The following is a 14,235-nucleotide window of genomic DNA, read 5'->3' on the forward strand; positions in this document are numbered from 1 at the left end:
TGACTATCCATGGAACTTGGTTTTCCTTCATGTCCTTATCTGTAAATTAGTTTTCTATTTTTATAATGTATACATTACATTCTATCCTATTCTAGCAAGATCATGGCATGCAAACACCAGAAATTGGCTACATATATTTTTCCCATGGGGAGAAACAAAAATGATCTTCACTGTGACAAACACTTTCACCACTAGGCTCTGCTGTCTCAATGAAAGATTTTGTCTCGGTAGGAATACATCAAGACCTAGCCCCATGCAGCTGTAACACACTAACACTTTTGACATTAAATCCCTCTCAAGATCTGTGTCACAAACAGTTTGGAATTCAGAAAAATCTGGTGACAGCTGACCTCACCAATATTTGTTGATATTTCAGTCTGATCAATGTTGGTCCGGATTCAAAGCAACAGACATGAAATACTTGCCTAAATCAATATGACTTCAAAACCAAAGGTCTTTCATCAGTGAATGACCTTGAGATGACCTTGATATCAGTCACAACCATGATATACAACAGGTGTTGACACTTATGTATAGTTTTTCTTTCCAGTCTGATAAATGCATGGCTTCCTTTTTGAATAAAAACATCAAAATCCTAAGGTTTCGAAAAACTTCTGTGAACTTGTCCTTCATTGGAGTGCCTCGAACTACTATATATCATAACATTATTGTGATAAATGCAAGTGTCCTTTGCTTGCATTAATAAAAGACACATTTATATTGTGAGTTTATTGCCATGTGCAGTCCCTCAAACAGTGACTTTACTAACAAAGCTTACAGTGCACAATCTGAGTGCTAGATTCAGACAGCGCTTCTCCCTAATCTCCGTGGTCAGTCACCAACTGTGTATGACAGCGTCCACAGCAGATCAAACAGTGACTTTACGAACCATTTACAGTGCACAATCTGAGTGCTAGATTCAGACAGCGCTTCTCCCTAATCTCCGTGGTCAGTCACCAACTGTGTATGACAGCGTCCACGGCAGATCAAACAGTGACTTTCATTTTACAGTGCACAATCTGAGTGCTAGATTCAGACAGCGCTTGGCCTAATCTCCGTGGTCAGTCACCTACTGTGTATGATGAGCGTCCACTGCAGATCAAACAGTGACTTTACTAACCATTTACAGTGCATGATCTGAGTGCTAGATTCAGACTAAAGCTTAGGCCTAATCTCTGTGGTCAGTCACCAACTGTGTATGACAGCGTCCACTGCAGATCAAACAGTGACTTTACTAACCATTTACAGTGCACAATCTGAGTGCTAGATTCAGACAGCGCTTCTCCCTAATCTCTGTGGTCAGTCACCAACTGTGTATGACAGCGTCCACTGCAGATCAAACAGTGACTTTACTAACCATTTACAGTGCACAATCTGAGTGCTAGATTCAGACAGCTTCTCCTAATCTCCGTGGTCAGTCACCAACTGTGTATGACAGCGTCCACTGCAGATCAAACAGTGACTTTGCTAACCATTTTACAGTGCATGATCTGAGTGCTAGATTCAGACAGCGCTTCGGCCTAATCTCCGTGGTCAGTCACCAACTGTGTATGACAGCGTCCACAGCAGATCAAACAGTGACTTTACGAACCATTTACAGTGCACAATCTGAGTGCTAGATTCAGACAGCGCTTCTCCCTAATCTCCGTGGTCAGTCACCAACTGTGTATGACAGCGTCCACGGCAGATCAAACAGTGACTTTACGAACCATTTACAGTGCACAATCTGAGTGCTAGATTCAGACAGCGCTTCGGTCTAATCTCCGTGGTCAGTCACCTACTGTGTATGACAGCGTCCACTGCAGATCAAACAGTGACTTTACGAACCATTTACAGTGCATGATCTGAGTGCTAGATTCAGACAGCGCTTCGTCCTAATCTCCGTGGTCAGTCACCAACTGTGTATGACAGCGTCCACTGCAGATCAAACAGTGACTTTACGAACCATTTACAGTGCACAATCTGAGTGCTAGATTCAGACAGCGCTTCTCCCTAATCTCTGTGGTCAGTCACCAACTGTGTACGACAGCGTCCATGGCAGATCAAACAGTGACTTTACGAACCATTTACAGTGCACAATCTGAGTGCTAGATTCAGACTTTTCCCTAATCTCCGTGGTCAGTCACCAACTGTGTATGACAGCGTCCACGGCAGATCAAACAGTGACTTTACGAACCATTTACAGTGCACAATCTGAGTGCTAGATTCAGACAGCGCTTCGGCCTAATCTCCGTGGTCAGTCACCAACTGTGTATGACAGCGTCCACGGCAGATCAAACAGTGACTTTACGAACCATTTACAGTGCACAATCTGAGTGCTAGATTCAGACAGCGCTTCGCCCTAATCTCCGTGGTCAGTCACCAACTGTGTATGACAGCGTCCACGGCAGATCAAACAGTGACTTTACGAACCATTTACAGTGCACAATCTGAGTGCTAGATTCAGACAGCGCTTCGGCCTAATCTCCGTGGTCAGTCACCAACTGTGTATGACAGCGTCCACTGCAGATCAAACAGTGACTTTACGAACCATTTACAGTGCACAATCTGAGTGCTAGATTCAGACAGCGCTTCGGCCTAATCTCCGTGGTCAGTCACCAACTGTGTATGACAGCGTCCACAGCAGATCAAACAGTGACTTTACGAACCATTTACAGTGCACAATCTGAGTGCTAGATTCAGACAGCGCTTCTCCCTACAACAGTAGAGTTGAATACAAAGAACTACTTATTTATGAAGGATTGAGCCACTGCAAGTGTAATAACAATATTTGAACATGTGAGTATACATGTGTTATTTGGAATTTACTGCTTTTGATTAGTGAGTGAGTAAGGTTATATGCCACTTTAGATATATTCCAGTGATATCATAGCAAGGGAAACTAGAATTGGGTTTCACACACAATACGGATATGGGGAATTGAACCCCGGGCTTGGATGTGACAATCCAATGCTTCACACTACCACCCTTCCAAGTTAGTAGAACTGAAGCAATTATTATATTATGCAGTTTAACTGCTGATCACCCTAAACTATTATAGTATATGATGTAATTCTACACCTACAGTTTTTGCGTTATCAATTGTGGACTCATATTTATTGTTGAAAGGTGGGCCACATGAGATAACTTGGCTACCCATTCATGTCATGAACATCAGAGGTAAACTCTATTGAATTTAGGAAACAACAATTTCCTATTATGTCAACATTTTGCTGAAACAAACTGTTTTGGCTCGCGCCAGAGTCCTTGTCAGGAACAATAACTCTAAATTTAGTCTGAGTCTGAGTCGACTAACAGTTTTCGTTTGCAGCCAAATAGTTTTCAATTTCATGGTCAAAAAACAGGGATAAACCTATCAAAAGTTTTGTTTTCGATTGGGAGGTCAAAAATCATCTTGCAGTAAGTCAGTTATGACACTCTACGGTAAGTGGGGACTTTGGCGAGATGCTAACTCGCTTGATATTGTTTCCGACAACACTTTCATTCTATACCACCTTGCGACTTCCATTTCACCATGTTTAGTGTTTATCACATACACGTTTCTTTGCACAAACAGAATCTGGATCCAACACATGAGATCATGAATATCACGAAAACTCAAGATTTCGAGTACACAAAAACAATTCACAGCTTTACTCTTAAAGGAGGTATGCCCGATATGTAACTTTATCGTCTGTTTCAACACACTGGAAACTCACCACATGACACACACACTGATATGTACATCGTCAGTGTAATACTTCTGGGATACTGGGGTTTGACTTCAACATAAGTTCTCTAGGCTGACACTCAATTAATGCTAGGACTGGTGACACTTCCTTGTGGACTAACACCTTTCCATTCGGTAGATGGTAAATCCAGCATTTTACAAAATACTGAAACCGACATCCAATATACACAACTATATAAAATGCAGGGCTGGAAATAACCCATTGCCCGATGCCCCAGTCCAGTGTTGTCTTCTGTCGGGCAAGAAAATTTGTATATCAAGTTGTACCAGTGTCCGATTGACTTTCCCATGTTAATTGTGTTGTTTATTTAAAAAATCAACAAGAAAATTGGCCGGTACAGTGGAAAAATTATCAGGGCAAGTGATTTTACATGTGGCACTGTAACGGACTACACTAGCAATTTTAAAGTTATTTCCATCCCCTGAAAATGTACACAAAAAAATAAAATATGTTAGGCTCTGAGGGACACAAAGAAATATTAATTGGCCCAAATAGTTGACAAACATATTATGACCACAAATTTAAGCCATAATCAAAATGTACTGAACAAATATGCTGAACCATTTCATTACTTTACAGGATTCAAATACCTGTGAAGATCCTTGATGTTAAGGGTACTGTGGACCCTAATCTTGTAAATCTCAGTAAAATCTGCCAATCTGAAGAGGACCATTTTTACAGACAAATGAAAATACAACTTCTTGTAACGCTGTGCTACTGTCAACCGCAGCCCTTGCAGCGTTCCTGCCTACAGTAACACTGTTGCTGTATGTGCTGCTACTGTGCTAACAGTGTGTGCCTATTTGCAGTAGTTTGTCTATTTGCAGTAGTTTGTCTATTTGCAGTTGTTTGTCTATTTGTTCTCAACTGATAATTATGATAATGAAAGTTGCAGTTTGGAACATTACGCCACCCTCTGTGTGAGGCCAAGTCAAGCTGCGTTAGACCTTTCACACTGCATATTAAGGAAGGTTAGCACTTGAGTTGTAGCAATAATCATATGTAACCCACACCATCATGTCTGTGCTTGTAAAGGCAGCACACGATGTAGTGGCATGTGTATTTATTCAGTACGGGACTGTTATTCCATGTCACAAATGGGAATATTCCAACTATATCACAGCAGCCTGTTAATAATCAAACCTGGTCAAACCAATACATTGGTTGATAGCCTAAGCAATGAATGATCCTTGTCATAAAGGTACATTGACAATATCAGCAATGCCATTCATTGTTTCACCAAATCTCAATCACTGAACAAAGGGAGCTATTTAGACCCAGAATGCCAACAGGGAAGAGGGCAATTATATTCAACAATTTCATGGTGGTACAGACAGATACAAGCTTGATCACATAAAAAAAGTGGTTGATTATTTTGAAGCTGGTGGTCAAACATCAAGTCCTCTGATATTCACTGCAGCCTGTGGTCAAACATCAAGTCCTCTGATATACACCACAGTCTGTGGTCAAACATCAAGTCCTTTGATATACACTGTAGCCAGTGGTCAAACATCAAGTCCTTTGATATACACTGTTGCTTGTGGTCAAACATCAAGTCCTTTGACATACACCACAGCCAGTGGTCAAACATCAAGCCTTTGATATACACTGTAGCCAGTGGTCAAACATCAAGTCCTTTGATATACACCACAGCCAGTGGTCAAACATCAAGTCCTTTGATATACACTGTAGCCAGTGGTCAAACATCAAGTCCTCTGATATACACCACAGCCTGTGGTCAAACATCAAGTTCTCTGACATACACTGTTGGTATACACCAAGTCCTTTGATATACACTGCGGCCTGTGGTCAAACATCAAGTTCTCTGACATACACTGTTGGTCACGCCACAGGTCAAACATCAAGTCCTTTGGTATACACTGCAGCCAGTGGTCAAACATCAAGTCCTTTGGTATACACTGCAGCCTGTGGTCAAACATCAAGTCCTTTGATATACATCACAGCCTGTGGTCAAAGATCAAGTCCTTTGGTTTACACTGTAGCCAGTGGTCAAACATCGAATCCTTTGATATACACTGCAGCCAGTGGTCAAACATCGAATCCTTTGATATACACCACAGCCTGTGGTCAAACATCAAGTCCTCTGATATACATCACAGCCTGTGGTCAAACATCAAGTGGTCAAACATCAAGTCATCAAGTCCCCTGACATACACCACAGCCTGTGGTCAAACATAGAATCCTTTGATATACACTGCTGGTGGTCAAACTTCAAGTCCTGTGGCATAGACCACAGCCTGTGGTCAAACATCGAATCCTTTGACATACACACAGCCTGTGGTCAAACAGCAAACTTTGGTCAAACAACATCGAATCCTTTGATATACACCACAGCCTGTGGTCAAACATCGAATCCTTTGATATACCACAGTGGTCAAACAGCCTGTGGTCAAACATCAAGTCCTTTGGTAACATTGTAGCAAGTGGTCAAACATCAAGTCCTGATATACACTAACCAGTGGTCAAACATCAAACATATCCTTTGGTATACAGTCTTCTGTAGCCTGTGGTCAAACATCAAGTCCTTTTGATACACTGCAGCCAGTGGTCAAACATCAAATCCTTTGATATACACTGCTGGCCTGTGGTCAAACATCGAATCCAGCCTTGACATACACCACAGCCTGTGGTCAAACATCAAATCCTTTGATATACACCACAGCCTGTGGTCCAACATCGAATCCTTTGATATACACCACAGCCTGTGGTCAAACATCGAATCCTTTGATATACACCACAGCCAGTGGTCAAACATCAAGTCCTCTGATATACACTGCTGGCGGTCAAACAACAAGTCCTTTGGTATACATTGTAGCAAGTGGTCAAACATCAAGTCCTTTGATATACACTAACCAGTGGTCAAACATCAAGTTCTCTGATATACACTGCAGCCTGTGGTCAAACATCAAGTCTTCTGATATACACTGCTGGTCACACCAGGTCAAATATCAAGTCCTTTGATATACATCACAGCCTGTGGTCAAACATCAAGTCCTTTGGTATACACTGCAGGCAGTGGTCAAACATCAAGTCCTTTGATATACACTGCAGCCAGTGGTCAAACATCAAGTCCTCTGATATACACTGCAGCCTGTGGTCAAACATCAAATCCTTTGATATACACTGCTGGTGGTCAAACATCAAGTCCTGTGGCATAGACCACAGCCTGTGGTCAAACATCGAATCCTTTGACATACACCACAGCCTGTGGTCAAACATTAAATCCTTTGATATACACCACAGCCTGTGGTCAAACATTGAATCCTTTGATATACACCACAGCCTGTGGTCAAACATCGAATCCTTTGATATGCACCACAGCCAGTGGTCAAACATCAAGTCCCCTGATATACACTGCTGGCGGTCAAACATCAAGTCCTTTGGTATACACTGTAGTGGTCAAACATCAAGTCCTTTGATATACACCGTAACCAGTGGTCAAACATCAAGTCTTCTGATATACACTGCTGGTCACACCAGGTCAAATATCAAGTCCTTTGATATACATCACAGCCTGTGGTCAAACATCAAGTCCTTTGATATACATCACAGCCTGTGGTCAAACATCAAGTCCTCTGATATACACTGCAGCCTGTGGTCAAACATCAAGTCCTCTGACATACACCACAGCCAGTGGTCAAACATCAAGTCCTTGATATACACCACAGCCTGTGGTCAAACATCAAGTCCTCTGACATACACCACAGCCAGTGGTCAAACATCGAATCCTTTGATATACACCACAGCCTGTGGTCAAACATCAAGTCCTCTGATATACACTGCAGCCAGTGGTCAATTATCGAATCCTTTGATATTCACTGCAGCCAGTGGTCAAACATCGAATCCTTTGATATACACCACAGCCTGTGGTCAAACATTGAGTCTTCTGATATACACTGCAGCCAGTGGTCAATTATCGAATCCTTTGATAAACATCACAGCCAGTGGTCAAACATCAAGTTCTCTGACATACACCACAGCCAGTGGTCAACCATCAAGTCCTCTGATATACACCACAGCCAGTGGTCAAACATCAAGTCTTCTGATATACATCACAACCTCTGGTGAAACATCAAGTCCTCTGATATACAATGCAGCCCATGGTCAAACATCAAGTCCTTTGATATACACCACAGCCAGTGGTCAAAAATCAAGTCCTCTGATATACACCACAGTCTGTGGTCAAACATCAAGTCCTTTGGTATACACTGCAGCCAGTGGTCAAACATCAAATCCTCTGATATACACTGCAGACTGTGGTCAATCATCGAATCCTTTGATGATATACACTGCAGACAGTGGTCAAACATCGAATCCTTTGATATACACTGCAGCCTGTGGTCAAACATCAAGTCCTCTGATATACATTGCAGCCAGTGGTCAATTATCGAATCCTTTGATATACACCACAGCCAGTGGTCAAACATCAAGTCCTCTGATATACACCACAGCCTGTGGTCAAACATCAAGTCCTTTGGTATACACTACAGCCAGTGGTCAACCATTAAGTCCTCTGACATACACCACAGCCAGTGGTCAAACATCAAGTCTTCTGATACACATCACAGCCAGTGGTCAAACATCGAATCCTTTGATATACACCACAGCCTGTGGTCAGACATCAAGTCCTCTGATATACACCACAGCCAGTGGTCAAACATCAAGTTTTCTGACATACACCACAGTCTGTGGTCAAACATCGAATCCTTTCATATACACCACAGCCAGTGGTCAACCATCAAGTCCTCTAACATACACCACAGGCAGTGGTCAAACATCAAGTCTTCTGATACACATCACAGCCAGTGGTCAAACATCGAATCCTTTGATATACACCACAGCCTGTGGTCAAACATAGAATCCTTTGATATACACCACATCCAGTGGTCAAACATCAAGTTTTCTGACATACACCAGTCTGTGGTCAAACATCGAATCCTTTGATATACACCACAGCCAGTGGTCAAACATCAAGTCTTCTGATATACACCACAGCCAGTGGTCAAACATCGAATCCTTTGATATACACTACAGCCAGTGGTCAAACATCAAGTCCTCTGATATACACTGCAGCCGGTGGTCAAACATCAAGTCCTCTGTGGAAAACCATCTCCCTCATGAGCCTTGGGAACAATTTAAACTTCCTTTGCAGACAAGGTAGTTTACTGTTGTGATCACCTTTAGCCAAGGTCAGCAGGCACATGCAATATATAGACTGATGAGTTGCAACCAACACAGTTTGATTATTTCAGTCTGTGACTCGTGCCACTAGTACGAAGCCAGAGTTGAGTAGAAGATCAGTTGATGTAAATACATATCAAAGATTTAAATGTGGTAAATTAAGGCTAAAATACAGGGCTGGGCCTGGTTTTGGCACAGAGACTTTCTCTATTGTGTACTTAGGTAAAATCAATTATACTTCTTATTTCATGGAAGAGCAAACCTTAAATACCATAAAATATGTCAAATACCAAAGCACAATAAAACTGAAAGAACTTGAGCATCTCTTGTTTGTTTGTTTGTTATTTTTGGTGGTCATGGTTGGGTTTGGTAACAGTTCATGAAAATTATCCTCAAATCAGTCCTGATAACATTTTCGTAAATTTTGATATTCTTTTTCTCAGATTATATTCACAGGAAACTTTAGTGAAACGAAATTGAAATAATTGAACAGGTATAAAGGTCAAGGCTCTTCTAGTGTACACTAAACATATATAGTGACTTTTACCAGTCTTTCAAATAGCAACAAATAGCTTCTTCATAGCAGCTTATTTATCCAGGCAGTGCGTCTTTATTGAATAATACATCAGACATGGTTCCAAAATGCACTGGAGAGGCCTCCTGACATCCAGCAGTTTTAGATTTTGCCCATTGGAAGACATGGGAACGTGCATACAGGGGTGAAATGGTATACTGCGGTATTAGTAGAACTGCGGTATTTTGCCTTCGGTTTGGTATACCGTAATGCAATCCTAAGATTCACAGGGCTCCAGATAAGGGCCGTATCGACGTATGTACGTATAAAAATTATGCACGATACGATAGGAAATAATTTTGAAAACATAGCAGATACACACCACAGCAATGGTGTACGAATCATTTACAGACGTATTTATATGAAAAAGTATTGTTTTATTGTTTATTGACCTGTTTACACAAGAGAAGCAATGTTGTGGTGCATATACCAAACGAAACACAAGAATACTGATTACTAATTTCCATTCAGTACTCTAAATGTACTCTTAAGTTTTTTCCAGTACTCCTATATTGAAAACATAAGGAGTACGTACTCCTGATGTTGAAAAATTATCTGGAGCCCTGATTCAGTATTTTTGTTTTTTGTACTGTCATTTATTAACCTTTTTAAATCTTTTTAAAGTACCTAGAAATTGAATCATTTTGGCAAAATCTATGCATTTCTGTAAGGTTTGGCTCTTGTTGTCAATTGTCTGCCTTAGGATCCTATCTCAAATACCAAACCAAAACGGACTGAACCGAAGGCCTTGTACTGCTATACGTACCTTACCATGGTAGGAGTGCACAGTTTCACCTCTACCTGCAGGACTCGTCAAAAACATCTGCCGCACCAGCTAATCAAGTTGTCAATATGCCTCAAACAAACTGTCTTACACTGCCCGCAGAAATCAAGCAGTTGAAAATTGAAAATGCTAAATTTGAGCATGTAAGTACGTTTCATTCAAAATGATAGAATACATTAATAAAGAGCAACATTAAACAAATATACAACTTACCTTGACAAGATTTGCAGCAATACTTGAACAAGCTGACACAACAGTTCGTAGACATCGATCATGTACAACAAAGTTGCAGACTGAAAAAGTAAACAGCTTAGTGTAAGGTTTGGGTGACTGTCACACATACACAACGCTGAAAATGTTACGGCTTCTACGGAAAAGAAGTTTGATTTTTTCCCCTATGACTACAGTAAAACCATCATGTCACATATAGATTTTTTCATATGACTAGAGAATGTGTCCAGACATGAAAACATTCATATGAAAACATTCCTAAAAAAACATAGTCATGTCAAAGAACACCCAATGTGTTCATGACAATACACTTACTTGTCATGACAAGGTAACACTCACATGAAAACGTTTGGCTGTTCTTTAGTTTCTTTTAAACAAAATAAATAAAAAATTACGTAACATTGTCTGTTTAGTCACCCCAAAAGTTCAGATCCACTTAGGATTTTTTTAGCACAGTCTGAATTTCACAGGTCATGGCAGTGTTTCATGAAAAGCATTGAATCCAAGAGTAGTAATTTGATTGGTTGGATCGTATTCCCTACTGCCTCTATCTCTTGCTACCTTAGTTATTTCAATGGCATATTTTTTAAAGATGTCAAACTTGTATAAAAAATACAGGTATTAAATATTCAGGGCATATGAAGGAATGCAGGTGAGTGAGGTTGTATAAATGCTGGCCTTGAATAGGTTTACCATGAAATAGGAGTAAGACTCAAGAGCATTATTCAAAACGTACCACGTGCACGTTGACATGAAAACTAAGTTGCACCAAACAAGCAGGTTGCACCCCAGCTCCAAAATGTATTCAAGTTCAAACATCGGCTGGTCTGTTGCCAGTGTCACATATATTTATATTGTACTGCTGTAGACTGCAACAGGAACAAGCATGATAGGGTGTACTTGTTCCTGTATCGTGCCTAAGAAGGTTAAACTTGTTTTAGGCCAGTCAACATGGTTACTTACTGGGCTAATTTATTCAAATTCAGTTGACACCTGAGAGCTGTGTCGGGTGAGAGGACAGTAATGTAGTATTGACCTATTGGTTATGGTCACACTTATGCTGTATGTTACAACACCAAAATGTCATACAAGCACCTAAACATGACAATCTAAATTTAGTACAGCTTTAAACAGTATTTCAGCTCATTGAGGACATGTCAGCTCCATATGGTAGAACATTTACCACTGTGTTGACAACCTGAGCATGATTATGGTGCTGGCAAACCTATCGATCATTAAATATACAATTTAGGTTTGAAATCAAATAGCTACATGGCATCGCTCTCAAAGAATCTAATCAGGATGAGACAAACCAGTGCATAATGTGACTGGGCAATATCACATGATCTTGGAGTCAGTGAGTGAGTGAGGTTTTCTGCTGCTTTTATGAACATTCCAGCAATATCACAGCAGGGACCTCCAGAAACTGGGTACAATGAAGCACAATCACAAAGTCTGATGACTGATCCATTAGTCACTTATACTCATCATGGGCAATAACTTCTGTAATATTGTAGCAATGTTTTGGAAGGAAAACCTAGAATAGGTTTGAATGGGCATGTAGAGTTGGCAATTGAGGCCATATTTTTGCAAGACAGACTAACATTTTAATGTTCATCCACTGTCCTTGACTGATGCTAAAATCGTGCTATTTACCTGAAACAATGGCATTACTATTGTAAAAGTAACATTTAACTTACAATATTGAGCAAATGTTTTACAACTTTTTTCAAAATGTTTGTAATGCTCTCATTTCATAATGTGAGACACCTGGGCCACACATTTGTCCAGTATTAACATCTTATTCCTTCCTTTCTGTACTTGTTTCCCATCACATCACTGAAATGTGACAATCAGCTGACTGGCTAAATATTGATGGTTTGTGTACTGTGTAGTCTCACTAAAGGCAAAGTGTCAATGCCACAGACTTAGTGACAGATAAAACAATGAAATATCATTATGTGTACCTAAATACAGTAGCGTTAAGGTAGTCTGTCTAACAGTCCCTGAAAAATATTATTTTCCCTGCTGCCAAGCACTCTCTGCAATGCTAAAGCCCTAAATGAAGCAAGTCTAGATTTCCTTAGGTCTGTATCTCTGGTCTCCCTGGGGCTCCTTTTCAATTTAAATGGGTTTGTTTGTTACTATCAAAATTACATATATTCAGAGACTAAGCGTTAGTCTAGCGTTGAGGTAATAGAGAAGCAGGTATTTACAACAGGGTTAGATATTGTTATTTATTTTCACTAGTCTAAATCTAGTTTCGTCTGCTGGGTAAATGATCTTCTACATTGTAGCATCTACATAATAGTCCTGGCAATGTTGCTGATGTTTCAAGATTTCACTAGTCTTAAGACTAGTCGACTTAAGCTAATTTCAAACCTGGTAATTTACACCAACAGCAGGTCTGTGCAATAAAATGTCTTTTTTGGGCATGCACTTCTACCCTTTTCTTACTATTTTTAGGGGTGAAACGGTATGCTCTTTCCATGGTATGGCACGTATTGCGGTACAAGACCTTCGGTTCGGGAAAGAGAAAAGCAATTTTCGCAAAATATAAACTGACGCAGAATATTTCCGGTTTACAGTATACGAGATATGATCATAATGCAGAAAATTCACATATGGCAAAGAAATGCATAGATTTTGACAAAACGATTCGAAGGAGTTCTAGACATTTTAAGAAAGGTGTAAAAAGGTTAAGAAATTGACTGTACGAAATCCGAAAATACCGAATTTTTGGATTGCTTTACGGTATACCGGACCGTAGGCAAAATACCGTGGTTCTACTAATACCGCGGTATACCGTTTCACCCCTAACTACTTTTCCCTATTCTGTACAATTTGTATCCAGCTTTACATTAACTTAACTGTTTAATATAACAGTCAGCATTAAACTTTTTTCTCAACATTTAGTAATCTTTTGAAACAATAATATTTCTTTGAAATATATCTCGCTATGGAATGGGTACCTGGTGGGACACATTGTTAGGCCACTCTCACAGAGTAGTAGAAATAGCTTAGACCCTGTTGCCATGGAAACAGACCACTGGTCAGCCCCTTCCAGTGTCTTTGCTTAGACTGGGTAAAGTTTCGGTGTTCTCATGTTTACTATTGCAAATACTGTTATTAGCACATTTATGATTTACAGTGAGTTGGGTTTTACACTGGTTTTAACAATATTACAGCAATATCATGGCAATCAACACCCAAAATGGGTTTCACACATTGTACCTATGTGAGGAATCGAACCCCGGTGTTTAGCATGACGAACAAATGCTTTAACCACTTGGCTACTTTATAACTAGCTCACAAATTTACTAAACACTTGTAAAGCATAAACATTTTAAAATGTCAGCATTGAGAATTCACTTGCCATATTTGTTACTATATATAACCAACTATCATATTGTTTTATCGCCAGCACTAAGTACACAAGTTGATAAAAGATAATAGATAAAAAAATGAATACATATAACAGATTAGGAGAGAAAATTACAAAGTGGCTTTCATCAGACACAAAGTTACTATTACCTAATGCTAGACAAAATGGCAAATAGAGGCACTAGAGGATGCAATCAACTTCCATTCTGTACACATCAAGGTCAGCATTTACATTTTTTCTCATTACGTAACATCATAATAAACAAATGTAAAAGAACTACAAGTTTCTGAAAGTATCAAATTATTGTCAACACCTCAAAATATTTTTT

General features: G+C 40.0%; 1 protein-coding gene across 3 annotated transcripts in view; it reads right to left on the minus strand.

The window, feature by feature from the left end:
- Positions 1-14,235, minus strand: part of LOC124286332 (diacylglycerol kinase theta-like) — a 58,365-nt gene that overhangs the window by 42,421 nt on the left and 1,709 nt on the right. For all 3 annotated transcript variants that reach the window (XM_046722700.1, XM_046722699.1, XM_046722698.1), the window contains exon 2: positions 10,505-10,584. In XM_046722700.1, the coding sequence (XP_046578656.1) occupies positions 10,505-10,584 (80 nt within the window). The remainder of the gene's footprint in view (positions 1-10,504; positions 10,585-14,235) is intronic.

Source organism: Haliotis rubra, unplaced genomic scaffold (genome assembly GCF_003918875.1).
Source record: "Haliotis rubra isolate DU_JTF1 unplaced genomic scaffold, ASM391887v1 Scf38, whole genome shotgun sequence".
NCBI classification, from domain to species: Eukaryota; Metazoa; Mollusca; class Gastropoda; order Lepetellida; family Haliotidae; genus Haliotis; species Haliotis rubra.